This window comes from Bison bison, unplaced genomic scaffold (assembly GCF_000754665.1).
Source record: "Bison bison bison isolate TAMUID 2011002044 unplaced genomic scaffold, Bison_UMD1.0 scf7180017864331, whole genome shotgun sequence".
NCBI lineage: Eukaryota > Metazoa > Chordata > Mammalia > Artiodactyla > Bovidae > Bison > Bison bison.
The window spans coordinates 3,734,993-3,754,614 of NW_011494903.1; the positions used below are offsets into that span (position 1 = coordinate 3,734,993).

A 19,622-nucleotide genomic window follows, 5' to 3' on the forward strand; every position below is an offset into this window, starting at 1 on the left:
CAGACACATAGCCCCAATTAGGATTCGCTCCCAGGCCAGCGGTGGCAGCCCTGGCACTTGCCTCCCCCGGGCCCTGGGCGGGTGGAGCGAGCCCGGGCGCTGGTCGGAGCCAGGGCTGCCACCGCTGGCCTGGGAGCGAATCCTAATTGGGGCTATGTGTCTGTTTCGCGCAGGGCGGAATGACAGCGGCGAGGAGAACGTCCCGCTGGATCTGACCCGAGGTAACGCAGGGCGCCGGCGAGGGCGTCCTACTGGGGAGGAGCCGGGGTTGGGGGCCGCGGTCAGGGACCGGCCCCGCACGGGACCTGCGGGGGTACGAGAGACAGAGCCCGAGCCCCGCCTGCCGGCCCGCGGGAGCAAGTCGGGGGCTGTCTTCCCGGACCCATCCCCCTTCCCGGTGCCCGCTTTCCTCTCCCTAAGCCCTTTTCCGGGCCTCTGGGTGCTGCGGTGCCCAGGAGCACCAAGCGGGACTCGGCGGAGTCGCCGACCCTCTGGGTTTTCTAGACCCCGGGGGGAGCGTAGTCGTCCTATCCCGGAGCTTTAGCAGCCGAATCCCAGGGGCGGCCAGAGGGAGGTGGAGGCTGTTATTTAGGTTGCTAGAGGATGTCTGAGGGAAGAGAGACCACATCCTGCCCTCCCCGTCCCCCAGCGCCAAAGCCGGACCTGCTCGGTCCTTGCCGACTGCGTGATGCTTTTCTCCTTGCCCACCGCCCTGGGGGACCCGCAGCATTGATAAGTCAGTAGCGAGACCCAGAGCCCGTGATTTCTGCGAAGCGTGTGTGTTTCCCTCTTTTTCCCTTTCCCGGGCCGCTGAGACTGTAGTTGGCAAAGACCGCCCCCTCACCCTCGCTGCAGGTTCATTGTTTACCTTCTGCAGTGGCGACGGGTTTGTTTACACCTTCGGAACTGGGTAAACCCGGGTTATATTTTTAAGGACCTAATCCGGCTACTGGCCAGTGTATTTTCATCAGTCACCATAACTGGAGTTTATTCAGTATTCTCGCCGAGGATTTGGTAGTTATATACAGGGTTTTTCTTTTCTCTTCCACGGTAAACAAGATTGAGTCTATTGATTACGATGAAGTCGTTTCACACCCGCTGTAACTTAGCGTGTAACCTGGTTCAGCTGTATAGAACCAGTTTCCTTTTTGAGATCTGAAAAACACTTTAGGAAGTTTAAAAAAAAGTCCTTTTAAACATTCTATATGAAAATTTTAAACTACGTTCTACTTGACATAATGACTTATTTACAGTATTTGTTAGATGCGGGCTCATTGTTGAGGATCATCTCTGTATCTAAAGCATAGCGCATTCTCTTATTTTGTATATCATAATGTAAGATTACTGTTTTGTGGACTGAAAGGCTAGTTTTTAATTTAACTACAATAAATTTTTTTAACAATATTTTATTCCGAAAGTTCAGGGACTTAGTTTCGGGTGAACAAGGTACTTTTGTGGAGTTTCTACAATAAAATAGGGCTTAAGTTAGAATAGAAATGACAACTAATTAGATTACTAATGCACTAAATTAGAACTATTTCAGCAGATAGGGTTTGAATATTAATGTAGAGAGATATAAAACTTTTGACTTTTGTGTAACAGTTTGGAAATTTGACTATAACACGCATATGAAAAGTCTGTATAAAATACATGAGCAAAAAGATTTTCTAGTAAGTTTCCTGACAAAATAAGATTCCCACAGGGCTCAATTTAGCATTTGAGTTTTGTAAAAGATGTAGTTTTAGTGATTAACCTATATATGTGCATATATGTTTTAAATGAAGGTGCGAAGATCATTTATTCGATAGATATTGGGTTTAATTTGTGCATTAAAAATATGTTTGAATGTGGTACTGGAAAATGAATTATACTTGTGCTTTAAATTGACTTTGCTGATCTCCTACATGTAGTGGTTTGTCTGGTGTCAAAATTTGGGGTAGTAAAAGAGCTTATGTACAAATTTGAGTTGATACCTTTCATTTACTCCAGTTTTACTCAAGTACACAGATAGCTGTATATTTATTATTTAGAATGCTGTATTCCCTGAGTGTTTAGTAACCATCTGTGTCTATAGGTATTTCTAGGATAATATCAATACAAAAAGTGCGGAAAACGCTTGCCCTGACAAGATGTATTTCAGTTTAGAGTGAAGTACGCACAACTAGTGAAACTGATTGCAAAAGCAACATGCAACGAAGAGTGAGAGGACATGTGAGAACTGTTCTCAAATCTTAAGGAAGTTTTGAATAAGAAAAATAATCTGAGTTAGATTCACTGTATAGGGACTCTATTGTTTGAGAAATTGCTATTCTCACAAACATTCATTGTTAGAAGAAGGCTTGTGGCTCTAACATGAAGAAAGTTCATGAGAAATTAAGCTTCCGTAATCATTTGAGAACTGTGGGGCAGTCTGGGTTGCAGCTGAAGGGCAGCTGTTTGTGGATTGGATTACGGCATGTTTTAGATAAAGTTTGAGTAACTGAAAAAATTTCTTAAATGCTATAAGGCAGGGTTTGCTCTCATTCTCATTATTTCTGTGTAACCTTTGAGAAAGTCATTGTGTAGCTGTCTAACAAAGTTCATTATAAAATAGAGGCCATGGTCATTGTAATTCTTAGAGGAGCCATCAGTGTGTAGTATAAAGTCAAATGGTTCTGAGTTGTAATCTCAGCTGGGTGACTGGGGGCGGTTTATTTAACCTTCATTAACTCTTGGTTTCTTCAGCTCAAAAAAAAAAAATTAACTTCAGGTTATTCTTGAAGGTTGTTAAGAATATGAGAAGTAAATGAACTAGGCCATATAGTATTCAGAATGGGACCCAGGACTTTGTGAGTGATGTTAACTAAATGTTAGTTGCTTTCCTAAACAATGAAATCAAACTTCTTGCTTCTTGGTATCACATTTAAAGTATTTCAGATGATTGTTTTTAATATTATGAACTTGTTAACCAGAAATCACTGTATTGAAGCTTTCATTTATTTTTGAGACATACAGTTAATTGGGTATAATCTCTCTGAACTGGAATTATTTTTTATTGTTTTTCAATTTGTTAAGAAAAGCTTCAAAATATATAAATCATATGTGAATACATGAATATAGTAAGTTATAAGAAACTCTCGTGTATCTGCATCACATAGTTTGTTTCTAGGCCCCCACCCCTACTGCTACCATTTTTTTCTTCTTTTCTTGAGAGATAATTAACATACAGCACTTCATAAGTTCTTGAATATAACGACTGTAAAAAAAAAAAAACAAACAAACTGTGACATTACCGGTATTAGGTCTAAGTAAAGAACAATCTATTATATGTACTTAAGATAAAATGTGGTATTTTATTTAAAAATATTAAATATTCTACTTTATGGTTTTTCTCCCTGATTCCAGAAAATTTCTTGGTAATGAGACTTGTCAATTCTTGCAAGCTTCTTGAAGCCCAGGAGAGGTTTAAAGTTCTTTAGTTTTTGTTTTGATGTTACTGCTATGGTTTGTATGAAAGTGCTTCAGTTAAAAATTGTTTATGGGTTAATTTTGAGTTTAGAAACTTCATTCTAGGAGATCCTATAGTTGATTTATTGGTAATTGTTGCTTTAAGTTTTGTTCAGGCAATTACTTAATTGTGAAAGTCCCTGATAACTGCTATTGGTATCATTAAATACTCTCTCTGTTTTGCATGCCAAAATTTATTTTGAAACTGAAATGCTCCCTTAACCACTTCCACTGCAAGGATAGTCTTTTTTTTTTTTTTTAAATCAGTCCACTAAGGCATCTCTTCCTGGTACTAAATAACTTGAAGAGAGAGTATTCTTCCTGGAATAAGAAACCCTTCTTAGTATAATTTAATTATTGTGTTCAAGGTGAATTCCTAGGACATGGAAACATGTATATTCAAATATAACTATTAAAATATAATTTATTAAGTAAGTATTGAGTCTTACATATTTTTGACCATTCAATCCTTTTATTTTTCCATTAGTAGGAATGAAAAGGTTGAGTGTCTTAGCTGCTCTTTAATACTTAGAAAAGCAGGAAGGTTATCTGAATGATGCAGATTTGAACACTTTGTGTTTTGTGATTTTTTTTCTTGTTAGGATTAAACTCATGTTTAATCACTTACTTCAGTTAGACGAAACAAACATTTGACTGCTTTTTATATAATAAATGCTGAATTAAGTGCTGGAGGACTAAAGATGAGGAAGATATTACTCCCTTTTTTGGGGTTTACTGGAACAGACATAAGTGATTGCGGTATAGAACAATAAACTAATCAAACTATACAAGGAACGGAAGTAGCCTAGAGGAGAGAATGATTAACTCTTTGAGGAGAGGCTCAGAGGCAGCTTCACAGAGGGATTGACTTCTCATAAAATAGTAGTGGACACGGTGGAAGGAAATGTGGGCTCTCACGTTGAGAGAATATGCCACACCTTGGGAAGAGACAGCAGGAAGAGGAGCTGCTCTGTAGGCCACTGATAGAGTCTGAGATGATGGGGCACTAGACCAGGGTATTAGAGGCAGATTAAGTTGAATATATGTTAAAATGGATGAACCCACTAATTTTTTTCTCCAGATTCTAAACTGACTTCAGAATCCTCCTACCCTGCATGGAGGAGGATTTTATTTCTTTTATTTCTTTATTAAGAAGATAGAAGCTGTCTAATGTGAATCTACTTGTCTTCTCCCCTTTAAATTTCACCTATGCTCGCCTTCTGTTTTCTTGAATCAGAGGATAAAGCATCTCTCTTCGTTTCCAAGGCTAAACTGGATAAGAATTTTATGCTCCTAATTGTTTCCCCTAAGATTCTTTGTAGAAGATTTCTTGCTTCTTTACTTCCTGTTAGATTAATTTTCTCATATTCAGCAAACATTTGTTGTATTCTTCCTATGGATCACTTTGCTAGGCATGGGATGATGGTGAGACATATGGAACAATAAAGACAAAGATTTTTGAAACAGTCATTTTTTCATAGGCTTTACACACAGAATAGTTTATCCTTACTCTAGTTTTCTTTCTTAACTCCTTCAGTCTTGTAAGCACAGCTCTCCCCCTGTACTTAAAATAATTTTCTTAAAGGATGCTAGTAACCTCATGCAAAATTCATTGGCATTTTTAAGTTCCCCATTCTATTATTAGTACTACCACTGTATTAATATTGTTCCAGACAGTAAAACGTATTATTTTACTTAATCTTCAACAACTCTTTCTGTGCGTGCGTGCTCAGTCATGTCCTACTCTTTGCCACCCTGTGGACTGTAGCCTGCCAGTCTCCTCTGTCCATGGGATTTTCCAGGCAAGGATTTGGAGTGGAAATTCCTTCTCGAATTTCCTTCTCCAAGGGATCTTCCCGATGTAGGATTGGAACCCTGTCTCTTGTGTTTCCTGCATTGCCAGGTAGAGTCTTTACTACTGTGCCACCTGGGAAGCCCCGACGACTGTTTGAGGTTCTCTTATCCCTGTTTCACAGTTGAAGATACAGGCTTTTAAAATTCTAATGACTGAAACTCAGAAAGGTAAGTTATTCAGCCTTACCTGAATAACTAGTGAGTGACTAACTGCAGATTATGCACTTCTAGCTACTACACTGTGGCTAGTCTTAAAACTCTGGTTCTTTCCTTAACTCTCGTGCCACTCTTTCTCTGTTTACTGGCTGGTCTTCCAGCTCCTTAAGCAAGTGTACCCTAAGGTTCTGTTCTTGACTTTTCTTGTCCTCTCTCTCATTGATGCTACCTTCTGTAGCCTTTTCACTCATGGCTTCAAAAAATCCATGAATTCAGATGGTTACAATAATTACATTTTTATTCACACTTTTTCTTCTAAACTTGCAAAATGTATTAGTGTGTATGTATGGTAGGTAATTGTCAGAGATTGTGGTGTATAAAATTTTGTACCCTAAAACTTACCCACTTTCACTTTCTTGGTACCACCACCATCCTTTGGTATTCAAGCTAGAGACCTGTTGCTTGTCCACTTTGTTCATTTGACATGTTCCCCAATTTGCCTCTGAAATACCTACTGAATCCAGCTTCTCCTATTTTCATTGTTGTTGGTCTACTGCACATTATATCATTTGGATGACCTCATTATCTGGTTAGGTTGACAGTAAAATATTCTTTTCTCTCACTTTTTTCATTTTTTCTGCTATGTGATTGCCAGGATAATTTTCCTGAAATCTAGATCTTATCTTTTCATTTCTCTTATTTAAAATAACAACAATAATACATGTGCACTTAATAGTTTCATTTTTGCACACAGTATAAAGTCCAGATTTCCTAGCTTGGCATTGAAGGCCTTTTGTGATTCCAGAATTATTTTCTTCTATACTATCTTAACCATACCATTCTCAGTCTGTCTGTCTCTCCACATAGTTCGCTTGGGTAAAGCACTCCCTTCTTTTCACACAGTGCTTCTCAAAGTGGGGGTTGTGGAGAATTTGCTAGTCTAAGCACCTACATTCCACATTCATATTGTTTCTCCTTGGAGATCGTGTTGTGCCTTTGAGATTTTCTGCTTTAGTCAGAGGTGACTGTTTGTTATTCCTTGCACATGGCATGCAGTTTCTGTTTACTTTGCATAGGTCGTTTCCTGTGCTTAGAATTCATTTTCAGCACTCTTTAGAGAAATCCTAATTCTTTAAGGTCTAGGTCATATGCCACTTCTGGGAAAATCCTTCCTTATCATCCCAGTGGGAATTCATTCCTTCCTCCTCTACTTTTCCACATCTTTGTTTATTCCTTTCTAAATATCACTTACTATTGCCTTATTTAAGTTCTTTGCTCAGTTCTTTTTTCACTGGATCTTAAGCTGCTTTCTCAGCATATATCATAGAATAATAATAACTGAAACATGTATTGTAAGGAAGAATGGAGAGAGATGAGAAAAGGGGCACAATATTGAGGGTAAAAGTAAAAGAGTATTTAAATTTGCAGATTTGACAATGAAAGCATTGGTGCCAAGAAATGGAGAAATTGTTTTGGAAGTGATGATAATGAGTTCAGCTTTGCACTTTGAGTTTGTCAGAGATGTGTAAGAGGTAGCAGCAATTTCTGGCATGGATGTTTTTGTAATTGTTTTTAACTTGTGATCTGATTGTTCTCTGCTTTAGGGCCTTGAGAGAGGGAAGAATGTAAATAGAGAAAAGCTAACGATTTGGATGTTAGCGTGTATGCTGATTAGAGTGTATGTCACAGCACAGGGATCGATAAAAGGAAAGAGGCCAATAAGAGAAGAAAGCTTAAAAATGAGCGAGATTGTGATCTTTGAAGCCAAGGGGAGAGCTTTGGCTTGAAGGCACTGTCAGCTCTAGCATTGAAATTGAGTTCTGGAGGACTCAGTTCTCTCCCTTAATCTGAGGTTGATCTTGGCACGCTTATTTAACCTTTTTAGGCTTCAGTTTTCTGATCTCCAAAATGCATACTACTTTACACGCATAGCCCTGTCACCTTCAGTCTTTGTGATTCTCAGATATCAGGGTGTTTCTGGGATATCAAAAGGTTAAAGAGAAAGTCTTGTTAAATCACTGGTTAAATTACTGTGAGAAGGATTCCCATAAACAGCAATGAGTATATGTAGGAGTATGGTATTTCATAGTACTTTAAATGTAAATTATAGTCAACTCTCAATTTCCTTTTAAGTGATCATCTGCAGTGACTTGCTGCCTCCTCCCCCTCCCAGGTCTCAGGCTACTGAAAATAGGGCTGTGAAAAGCACAGTGGGGTGAGTGAATGGTTTGCATGCCTGTGTATCTGTACTCCTATCACCAAGCTGAATGCAGTCCACTCTCAGTTATCTACACTTCATAAAAAGGTAAATAATAGTGGAAGAATTCTAAATATATAAATAACTTTATATATGGTTGGGGACGATTTTGTGTTCTTTCATCCCCTACTGTAGATTGGTGTATCTTTCATTTGAATTGTTAGCATCAATTTTTATTTCTTAGGCAAATACTCTTAGAATAGTGGATGTAAACAGGCTAAAATATTTATTAGGTAATCCACATATGAATAATTGAGAGTTGACTGTTAATGCTTTTTGGATCATCCACTGTTTTGTATTTGTGGTTTTTTTTGTTTTTTTGTTACTCTGACCGGGTTAAAGCTGAATAGCTACTTCAAAGTTACATTGATAGGATAAGTGTACTTAAGATTATACAGATGCAAACTAAATTGAAAATAATTACGTAAAACTAGCTAAATATAACATTCGTGCGTTCAGAATCATAAGATTGAAAGAGAACATAAGCCTAAGTACATTCTTAATATTCCTCTTATGGAGTTGTCCAGCCAGACCTATTGCATAAACTGAGTGATGTGACTGGTAATGACAAAATTTATATAAAATATAATAAAATTGGGGATGTACCAAGGCTTCAAACATACCTGTTCGAGGAGTCAGTTGAGGTTAGTAATCAATATACAAGAGTTTTTAACCTTAATTACCTGAATTTTAAAGAATCTGGCCCCTTCAATTACTTTGCCATTTTGTTTATCCTAAAATGTTGAAGAATTTGGATTTGTAATGGTTTGTTAAGTCAGCATATTTTTGTAGTAAATGTTAATGTGAATCAGAAAGGCATAATTCTTGGCTTTACAGAGTTTATATTATGCTTGGGATATACCTCTATCAGGACATAATATTTGAAGCACCTGCCAGTTATCTTTATAAAGGAATCCAAAGCTAGAGGAATTCAGGAAAAAAATGGGAGATAGATAAGGAATGACCTAGAGGGGAATCCTCATCAGATTGTTGACACCTGTAATACCTTTGCATAAAAGGGCAATGTTTAAATAATTGTACTTACTTTTCTGAACTGACATATTCCTGGTATATTGTTGAGAAAAAATTGGTGATGAGCTTTGTATATAAATATACTGAAGGCTGATTATATTTCAGACCAGCGCTTTTCAAACCTTTGAAGGTAGTGCTTGACTAGACTGAGAGCTTTTAGGCATGTTGTAAAGTAATTGTGTGCTTCTGATTATGAGTGTATAGATGTTTGGCTGCATTCCCAACCTAAGCATAAATAATTTCCTTCCATTGTTTTGTAGTATATCTCCCCTTCATTAATATTGCATGCTCAAAGGGCTCTGTAAATTTGTATCAAACTTATTTCTAGATACGTGCAGTTTGGAAGTAGATACCAGAAGTGTTTTTATTATTTTCCACATTAAAATGACTTTGACTTTAAACATATTTTCTGACTTTAAGCATGTAACCTGATGGTGAGAGAGAATATTTGAAATTAAGATTATCCTGAAAAACATGGACTGTTTCGTTGCCAAATCCAGACATCCTACCCTCTGATTATTTGGGTAAAGGATGAACAGTGTTTGGGGAGGTTAACACTATTAAAAAGAGCAAAACAAGAGTTGAATTGCCACTTGCAGGGATTGCAAGTAATCTTGTTCAGAACCCAGTGTAATTTCATGTGTTTCTTACAATGAATAAATAGTGAAGAGACAGAAGCTGTAAACAAAGAAGATTGCCAAGTAATGTACTTTTAGTTAGAAGAAACAGCTTGCCAGATAAAAGTGTATTTAACTGTTTTTAGATGTGTATACATATATATTTTTTATCAATAGTTTAATATTTTGAGAAATCACATCTTAAAATAATATTGCTAGTTATTTCCATGCTTAATGTTCATCCCTCATATAGTAAAACTTTTAATTGCCCTGGTTTTTCTTTCACTCATAATTCTGTATAATATACTCCCTAACCTTCACCACAACCCCATCACCACTAACCCCCTCCCCCAAGGGGGGAAAAAAAAAAACTGAGGGGAATAGAGTTGCAGAAAGAGTGAGAAGACTCCAGTGGTTGGAGGTAGGTGAGCTGTGAACTCTTAAAGTCTAGCTATATGGCATGTCTGGGGTGGCAAGTGGAATATTGTGGAATGTTTCATTTAACAATGTGTTGTAGATACGATTTTATTCATATCTGTCACAGAATGTTAGTATAGAGTCATGGTAGTGGAATATTTGAATGCAAATAGCTATTTTTACCTTGTTTATTTAGAGTGATTTGTGATTTTATTACTATAGGTTGTAATTTGTGTTATTTTTGAACGCTGTAACGTGGTATAAAGTGGACTGGGTTAATTCTTAAATTGTATAGGATTCTGTATTTCATGTAGGAATAATTCTTAACATAAAATTTTATAACTTTTTAATGAGCTAAATTTTAGATTGGCATAGTCTTAAAGTTTAAATCACTTTGTATTTTTAATAAAACCTTACAATAGCCCTTTTCTGTCACAGGAGAATTCAGTGTTGTGTGTTCATGTTTCCACATTGTTTTGAATATATAAATGTATATTGTTTTACCTGGCAGAATGAACAAATTTTTAAAAATGCTGGTTTTCAAAAGGAAATAAAAAGCTTAAGAGATTTAGATAGACTGCGGCAGTTGCCTTTTGCTATATTATTGTTTCTTATAATAGTTGTTTTGTTAAGAAAGTTTAGATTTAATTTTTGAGTCCTAGGAAATTTCTTTTACTTACATCAGTAATTATTTCTACATTATAAAAGTGTGTCAGAAAAAAGTATAATTATTTTTTAAATAAGTATATTGCCACTAAATAGTCACCTGGGGTACTTGAATATGAGTGGATTTGGGGGAAGTATGTGTGTGTATAAATATTATGTCTTTTTAGCATATTTGGAGTTCCTTTAGAAATTTTTTTTTATATTACTGTGATGTAAAATAGAAACCATGTAACTGGACTTGTTAACATTATATGGAAAATAAGGATACATAGGTTGTGATTATAGGAATTAAAGGGCTTTACTGTCAATAACATATGAACTGTAGTGAGTAAACTTTGATGATATATACTTTGAATTTTTATTGACATCTTTTGGAGTGCTTTCTTTTGCATCCTGGTTGTTTTCAAGACAGATACTTGCTTCATAGCATAGTTCAAGGTAGGTGAGATATGACTTGATAAAGTTATTATATATGTCTACAATTTGAATAGTAGGATTATATGTATAAAGATAGACAATAAGGTAAAAAATAAATAAAATAGTAGGATACTAATATGGACAATGTGGTATGAATGTGGACAACATTTAATAACATGCTTTCCCTGGTAGCTCAGTGGTAAAGAATCGACTTGCTAACACAGGAGACACGGGTTCGATCCCTGGGTCGGGAAAATCCTCTGGAGAAGGAAATGGCAACCCACTCCAGTATTCTTGCCTGGGAAGTCCCATGGATAGAAGAGCCTGGCGGGCTGCAGTCCTTGGGTTTGCAAAAGAGTCGGAGAGGACTTACTGACTAAACAGTTGCTTGACACACAGACAGTCTGGAACTGTAAGCGCCTGAGCTTTGGAAACTTGCCTCTTGGAATTTTTTTACTTTGGACAAACTGCCTTTTCTGAGCATACTTTCTCATCTCTATTGGAGGAGTTAGTGAAATGTTTGTAAAATATTACAGTTGGCAGGTAGATATACATAGATATTAGGTGTTTTTAACATGGTCAATTAAAACAAAGGAGATGAGAAGAGGGAGAGTTTAAGTGTGAACTGTAAAAAAAAATGAGACATTGTTTCAACTTTGAGTGGATGTGGTTAAATCAAGACAAATAGGGCATAAATAAAAGACAAAGTATTTTACTGAGAGTAGACTAAGAAAAAGAATTTTAATGTTCATGTTGGGTTGGTAGAATGGGGGTACTGTAGAGTTTAAAACTGTGGAGTTGTTAAAACATCTTTTTTTGTTGTTAAAATATTTACTATAGGAAGAAAGCAGTAAATGTTATTTATAATTGAAGAAAATGTAGATCTGAGAGTTGTCATAAATTTACAGTTCTATGAAAGTTAACAAATTGAACCCAGGTTAAGAATCAGAATATTGCAATACCCTAGAAGTTCCTAGTCTGTCTCCATTTAGGCACTACTTCCCCCACCAAGGACAGCACTATTCTGACTTCTACTACCATAGATTAGTTTTGCCTGTTTTTGAAGTTTATGTGATTTTCTCCTACATTTTTGAAGTTTATGTGATTTTTGTTTATTTTTGAAGTTTATGTGTTTTTGAAGTTTATTGTGATTTTCTCCTACATATACCCTTTTGTATTTAACTTCATTTGCTCACTAGTATGTTGTATTGCTGTGTTGTATGTAAAGTCGAAGTTATTTTAATCCAAGTCTGCCTATGTGTGTCAGGTGTATCATGATATATATGGATTTTTTTAATTTGAAAGGGAAGTGAATTTATATGATTAAATAGAATTTGGAATAATTCCACTAATTCCAACTTTAAAAAAACTTTAAAAATCATTTTCTGAATATGTCTTTTTTCCCTCTTCAGTCTGACCTTTTAATAGGTTTTAGGCGTTGAATTTTTTTCTTCAATTTTTTTCAAAATGACTGTTTAAAGAAAAATTAATAGATCACCGTATGGAGTTCAAAGCTACCAGTTAGTAAGTTGGAAAAATTAGAATTCCAATCCAATGAAAGTTGTGTTGACCTAATTAAATTGGTAGAATGATTATGAAAATTGGCTTAGTATTTTTATGGAGAAAAAGGGTAGATGGTAAGCTTTTCTTGGACCTCACTGATAATATTTTCAGTGGAAGGCCTCATTAATAGTTACAAAGTGTCTTCATGTGATTGTTTCTCTATTTTCCCTTGTTTTTTCAATTTCTTTCATTGATTTCTATTTCTCTTATTCTGTTTCTCTTATTCCATTTCTAGTCTTCTCTTGACTCTACTGTAATAAGACATGCTATAGAAATGGACTAGTTTTTTTTCTTTCTATGTATATTTGATAGTGTTTTCTGTTCCTTGATTTAAGATAAATTTTAATTGTTTTTTATTTTGTTTTTTACTCAATCCTTTATTGAATTTTAGGTTTTTTTTCCTCTGAGTTGGCAGTGCTTAGTGAGGAAGATTCTACTGCCCATCTCTTGGTGTGTATATCCTCAAGAAAGTAGAAGAGACTATTGCATGGGAAATTGATTAAATACTTGACAGCAATTTGGCAACATGTGCTTAGTATAAATGAGTGAAATAGAATAACATGTACTTATTTCAGTATGCAAAAACAAGAGTAAATGTGAAAGTGAAGCAATATTCAACTATACTGAAGGTGAAGAAGTTTTGATGAAGTGAGTTTTCTGAACATTGGTAATTTTAAAGATATTAATATTCACTCCACTTAAAATATTCTTATGCAAATACTCTTTGAAAGTATGGAAAACAGTGACTTAGTAATTCCCTGAATGCTATGCTAAGTCACCTCAGTCATGTCCCACTCTGTGTGACCCCATAGACGGCAGCCCAACAGGCTTCCCCGTCCCTGGGATTCTCCAGGCAAGAACACTGGAGTGGGTTGCCATTTCCTTCTCCAATGCACGAAAGTGAAAAGAGAAAGTGAAGTCACTCAGTCGTGTCCGACTCTTAGCGACCCCAAGGACTGCAGCCTACCAGGCTCCTCTGTCCATGGGATTTTCCAGGCAAGAGTACTGGAGTGGGGTGCCATTGCCTTCTCCGAATTCCCTGAAGGTGGGAACATTTAATAACCTTGGAATATCCTTGTTGATTCTGAGTCTAGAATATTTAGTTCACTGAACCAGATTTAAACTGTGTGGATTATTAATTATCAAAAGAATGCTTGTTTTTAGTGGTGAATTTTGAGTGATTGCTTGTTTGATTTTATTAATTAGGAATGGGTAAATGCAGTAAATCTATATTTTTAACCATGCTTTTCAGGATTATATTAGTTACTGCTCTTGTAATACTGGTACGTAGTTTTTTTTCCAGACTATTTTTAGTGATTTTTCCTAGCATAGAGCTGAGCTACTGTGGTAAATTGTTGGCTCGCTAACATGATCAGAACTTGGTCTAAATGATATTTTATCAAGACATTACCAATTGTGTGAAGGATTTATCAAATGATGTCTTGTTTATTCTAGACTGTCTAGCAGACAGTCTAGAAATTATTTGTTATGAAGTAGATGTTTTCCTTCTAAGCAGTCCTCTTGGAAGGGCACATACTTGTTTTAGAGATGATGTCACTGTTCAAACTATTTTAAAAATTCTGCTTCTGAGGATTACTAAAGCTTATAATATAGACTTTTAGATTGGTATTTGGTTTCTCCTTTGGGAAAAATTGGAGTTCAGGAAGTGGTTAAATATAAATTGGGTTCAAATGTAGTGGGAATTCCATTTGATTTATTCACTCATTAATTTGAAAAGAATTCATTGAGCATCTGCTGTATTTTAACATTGTATTAAACAGTGGAATATATGTGACAAAATAGTTTTTCTTAAAAATATACAACCTCTATATGTGATGACTGCCATTATAATCTAGTTAGTGACTTCTTCACAACCATTCTCATTTCCTTCAGTCTTCCTTTTGTTCATTATATTTGGCAAAACGGCCTCTCTTTATTCATTCCTACTCTTATTCTCTTCTCAGGGCCTTTGTACTTCTTACATTCTGCCTGGATTATTCTTCTCCTAATCTTAGTAGGCTTGCTCTCTCACTTCATTTAGCTCTGTTCAAATACCACTTTATCAGTGAGGCCTTCTCTGATCACCTGTTGTAACCTTCATCTCCATCATTTTCCATTTGGTTTTGTTTTCTTCCGTAGCTCTTGTCACTGCTGCCGATTGTTGTATTGTTTACTGTCTCCTGGAATGTAGGTTTTGTGAGGACATGCACTGGGTGGTGGTCTCCAGTGTGTCCCCTGCGCCTGGCACAGCCCCAGTGCGCTTGTAAGGACCATAAATCATTTATTGGCTGAGTAAATGACCATCAAATTTGTGTTGAGTTTGAGGGCTCCAGACCAATTTTTTCAACAGCTTACTCAATATCTTAACCATGTGGTCATGTATATCAAGCTTTCTGTGTTTCACACTTACTAATTACCTTACTCTTATAAAAATCTTTCTGTATTTTCCATCTGGGTCTTCAGTGCATTACTTTAATGGGCCAAATCACCCAAGAGAATACCCAGGAGACATTCTGACCTCATTCCTTGTCCTTTTTCTGCATGTCAAATCTGTGACCAGATGATAATGATTTTATCTTTAAAATACTGAAAAATCTTTTTTTTTTAAGCACTAGGAACTTTATTCAATATCCTGTGATAAGCCATAATGGAATAAAATATGAAAGATAATATATTTATAACTGATTCACTTTGCTCTACAGCAGAAATTAACACAACATTGTAAATAAACTGTACTTCAATAAAATTAAAAATAAAAAAAAAAATGTTGTTTTAGTTGCTGAGTCATGTCTGACTCCTTTGCAACCCTGTAGACTGTACCCCAACAGGTTCTGCTGTCCATGTAGTTTCCCAGGCAAGAATACTGGATCGGGTTGCCATTTCCCTCTCCTTGGGTAAATCTTTTTCCGTTTCTGTTGTCATACCATTACAGAGTCCTCATTTTCTTTCTTGGGTGATTGCATTGGCTTCATAACTAGTGTCCCTATTCTAGTTCTGTCGTTTTCCAAACTGTTTTCTTCACTCTAACTAGAAACACATTTTCTACAAAGTTAATGTTTATTTTCTCAGCTGGGTTGAATATCTTTCTTATTTGAGCTTCTGTAATATACTGTATGTTACCTTTCTTGTAATATTGCTATAATTTCTTCACTCCTTCCTCCCTTAGTCATAGTTGACAAATATTTATTTACCTTTACTATGTGCTGGGTAATTTTCTTTTGCCGGTAATTCAGTGGTGAAAACCTTGAATATTTCCACTGAGGAGTTTATGTTCTAGTAGGGAGAACACAGATAAAAGCAAGTCAGCACAGAATTTTAAGTAGAAATAAATGCTCAAAATAATGTAAAATTGGAGTATGTGAAAGGGAGTTGATAGGTGGTTAGGGGGATTGTCAGGGAAAACTCTGATACTTAGTTAATCCAGGACTAACAGGGAAACAGCAAGTGAAGATGTAGGGGGAAAGTCAAGTAGAAAGAGTATATAACACCAAGGCCCAGAGATAGGAAGGAACCATAGATAGAAAGTGCTTGGGGAGAGGGAGAGTGGAGAATGAGAAACTAGAAGAGGTAGGCAGGAAGTAGTATAGTTCAAGTTTATTGGTGTGGAACCTTGAAGCTGAGTAAGTACTGAGAGTTTAGAGGTAGCAGAAACTTTAGAGATCACTTAAAGTTGTGAGACTTAAGAAAAGGGCTTTCTAAATATTATAGGTAGATTAGTGCTGAGGAGACTTGTAACAATATTAAGAAGGTTGTTTGAAATAAACTTGTCAAACCCTGCTTCCTTTACCCCCAGTTGATTTTATTATATGCTTACAGACTCATACTGGAAAAGGCAATGGCACCCCACTCCAGTACTCTTGCCTGGAAAATCCCATGGACGGAGGAGCCTGGTGGGCTGCTGTCTATGGGGTCGCACAGGGTCGGACACGACTGAAGCGACTTAGCAGCAGCAGCAACAGACTCATACAGAGATAAAATAGGAATTACAAATTGAAACAGTATTACTTCAGACCTAACTGGTAATTTGTGCAGGTCTGCATTAACCACAGTTTACTTTTATAATGCTGTGAAAAAGATATTTTTAATACTATCAAATTAAACTATTTTGCTTAGAAAACTGACATTTCTTTTTTGAAAATATACATTCCTAATTATTCTGTGAAATGAAAACTGAGTTGGTAATAGGGAAGATCTTGATCCAAATTCTTGCTCCGTAATCTGCAGGGAAATACCTAACTTGCTATTTAATTTTCTGAGCCTAAGTTTTCTTTTTTATGGGAAGGGTTATATTAGGCTGGTACAAAAGTAATTTTGCTTTTGCATTGTTGAGCTTTACCATTTGATATTGGAATACATTCTTAAATAAATGTGGTTATATTATACATCATTTTGATGTGCACTTCTTGCTTTACATGTTTTGCTAATGAATTATTACTTGCTGTTTATTTTATATGTATTACAGACTATGGATGATGTTAGACGAAAAGCAAATTCAAGTGATTTTCTTATTTGAGTTCAAAATGAGTCATAAGCAGTAGAGATTACTTGCAACATCAACAGTGCATTTGGCCCAGGAACTAGCGACCCACTTGAGAGGATCATTGAGGTTGATCCCCTTATAACTGTACGAGAAGTTGCCTAAGAACTCAGTGTTGACCATTCTTTGGTTGTTTGGCATTTTAAGCAAATTGGAAGGGTGAAAAAGCTTGATAAGTGGGTGCCTAATGAGCTGACCACAAATCAAAAAGATCGTTGTCTTGAAGTGTCATCTTCTCTTATTCTGTGTATCAACTATGAACCATTTCTGGATTGGATTGTGACGTGTGAAGAAAAGTGGATTTTATACGACAGCCAGCGACAGCCAGCTCAGTAATTGGACCAAGAAGAAGCTCCAAAGCACTTCCAAAAGCCAAACATGCACCAGAACGGGTCATGGTCACTGGTGATCTGCTGCCAGCCTGATCCACTACAACTTTCTGAATCCTAGCGAAACCATTACATCTGAGAAGTATGCTCAGCAAATCAATGAGATGAACTGAAAACTGCAAACCCTGAAGCCAGCATGGGTCAGCAGAAAATGGCTTAGTTCTTCTGCATGACAGCGCCTGACCACATGTCACACAGGTGCTTTAGATGTTGAATGAATTGGGCTACAAAGTTTTGCCTCATCTGCCATATTCACCTGACCTCTTGCCAACTGACTACCACTTATTCAAACATCTTGACAACATTTTGCATGGAAAACGCTTTCCAAGAGTTTGTTAAATCCTGAAGCATGGATTTTTATGCTACAGGAATAAACAAATCTATTTCTTGTTGACAAAAATGGGTTGATTATGATGATTCCTGTTTTGATTAATAAAGATGTGTTTGAGCCTAATTATAATGATTTAAAATTCGGGTCTGAAACTGTAATTACTTTTATGCCAACCTAGTAATACTCTGGCTCTTACAAGATTATTACAGTATAACATGAGAAAATATGTTCAAAGATCCTAGCATAGTGTCTGTCAAATATTAGGGTGAAAACCCAGAAGGTAAATGTTATTAAATAATAGTAATTTATTCATTCTTTTAATCTTGGACATTTGGTCATTTGTAGTTCCTTGCTCTTATAAAGAGTAATTTTATATATAGTCTTGTATATGAGTTCTGGTACTCATACATAAGTTACTCTAGGTTGTATAATTTGGTGTAGAATTACTGCTTATATGAAAAAATTATATATCATAGTAGAGATATATTAGAATTGTTCTTGATCCACATACTTGGGATTGTCAAACTTTCACTAAAAATATTTTATTATGAAAAATTTCAGTCATAATATGTAAGAAAAATATAAGGAGCCCTCATATATTCCTTATTCCCCTTCAACTATATAAACATATGGGGCAGTCTTACTTCATTTGTATATTTTCCTTTTTTTTTGTGGATAATTTTAAAGCAAACTTAGGCATGTATTAATTTCATTTGTAAATACATCTATGTGTATTTCTAGGGATAAGGACTTTAAAATATTTAACTGCAATACTGTTAGCACAAATAAGTAAATTAGCAGTAATCCTCTTTAGATCATCTAGTATTTAGTGTTCAGATTTCCTATCTTACAGATAACATTTTGAGTCAGGATTCATACACTTTTGGTTTTATTTTTTTTAATATATATATCACATTGCTTTTCTTTCTACATAATCTGTCTTTTCAGATTATGTATTATTTCTTTTGCCTTTAAATATCTTGGAAAAAAATGTGTTTAGATGGTTGTTTGTACTATTTTGAAATTCATTGTATGTCCTGATTCTAAGTTTTTGGAGAATTTTGAAAAGTTCTGAATCTGAGGTTTTGAGTATTGCTTGCATCTCCTACATTTTTTCTTATCTTGTTTAGAAATTCTTATTAAATACATGTTAGACTTCTTATCATTCTTGTTTTTTAAATTCTTTCATGTATTTTGTCTGCTTTTTTCGTGGGGATCATATACATATCATCTTCAGATACATCTTCCAGTTCATTAGTGATATATAATATCTTTAGATATATCTTTCAGTTCATTAGTTCTCCCCTCAGCTGTATCTATTCTTTTATCCCCTCACTGAGTTTTTAACATTTCAATCATGCTGTTTTTATTTTAAGAAGTTCTGCTTAGATGATTGTAAATTTTGAATCTTATATTTCTGGTCCTTTCTTTCTATTAAACCAAAAGTTTGCAAGTTATAGCTTGAAGATCTTGTGCTGTAAGGCTTACAGAGCTGCATTTCTAATAGTCTTATTCAGACATAGACATGCTCATTTAATATTGTCTATACCTGCTTTCTGAATGTTGAGCTTTACGCCAGCTTTTTCACTCTCCACTTTCACTTTCATCAAGAGGCTTTTTAGTTCCTCTTCACTTTCTGCCATAAGGGTGGTGTCATCTGCATATCTGAGGTTATTGATATTTCTTCCGGCAATCTTGATTCCAGCTTGTGTTTCTTCCAGTCCAGCGTTTCTCATGATGTACTCTGCATAGAAGTTAAATAAACAGGGTGACAATATACAGCCTTGACGAACTCCTTTTCCTATTTGGAACCAGTCTGTTGTTCCATGTCCAGTTCTAGCTGTTGCTTCCTGACCTGCATACAAATTTCTCAAGAGGCAGGTCAGGTGGCCTGATATTC

At 35.9% G+C, this 19,622-nt stretch overlaps 1 protein-coding gene across 3 annotated transcripts in view; it reads left to right on the top strand.

Moving 5' to 3' along the window:
- The first annotated feature begins 69 nt into the window (after positions 1-69).
- RICTOR (RPTOR independent companion of MTOR, complex 2) overlaps positions 70-19,622 on the top strand; it is a 136,968-nt gene continuing 117,415 nt past the window's right edge. For 2 of the 3 annotated variants that reach the window (XM_010853745.1, XM_010853746.1), the window contains exon 1: positions 70-221. In XM_010853745.1, coding sequence (XP_010852047.1) covers positions 155-221 — 67 coding nt within the window. In that variant the 5' untranslated portion in view covers positions 70-154. The other variant, XM_010853747.1, reaches the window with a different exon arrangement.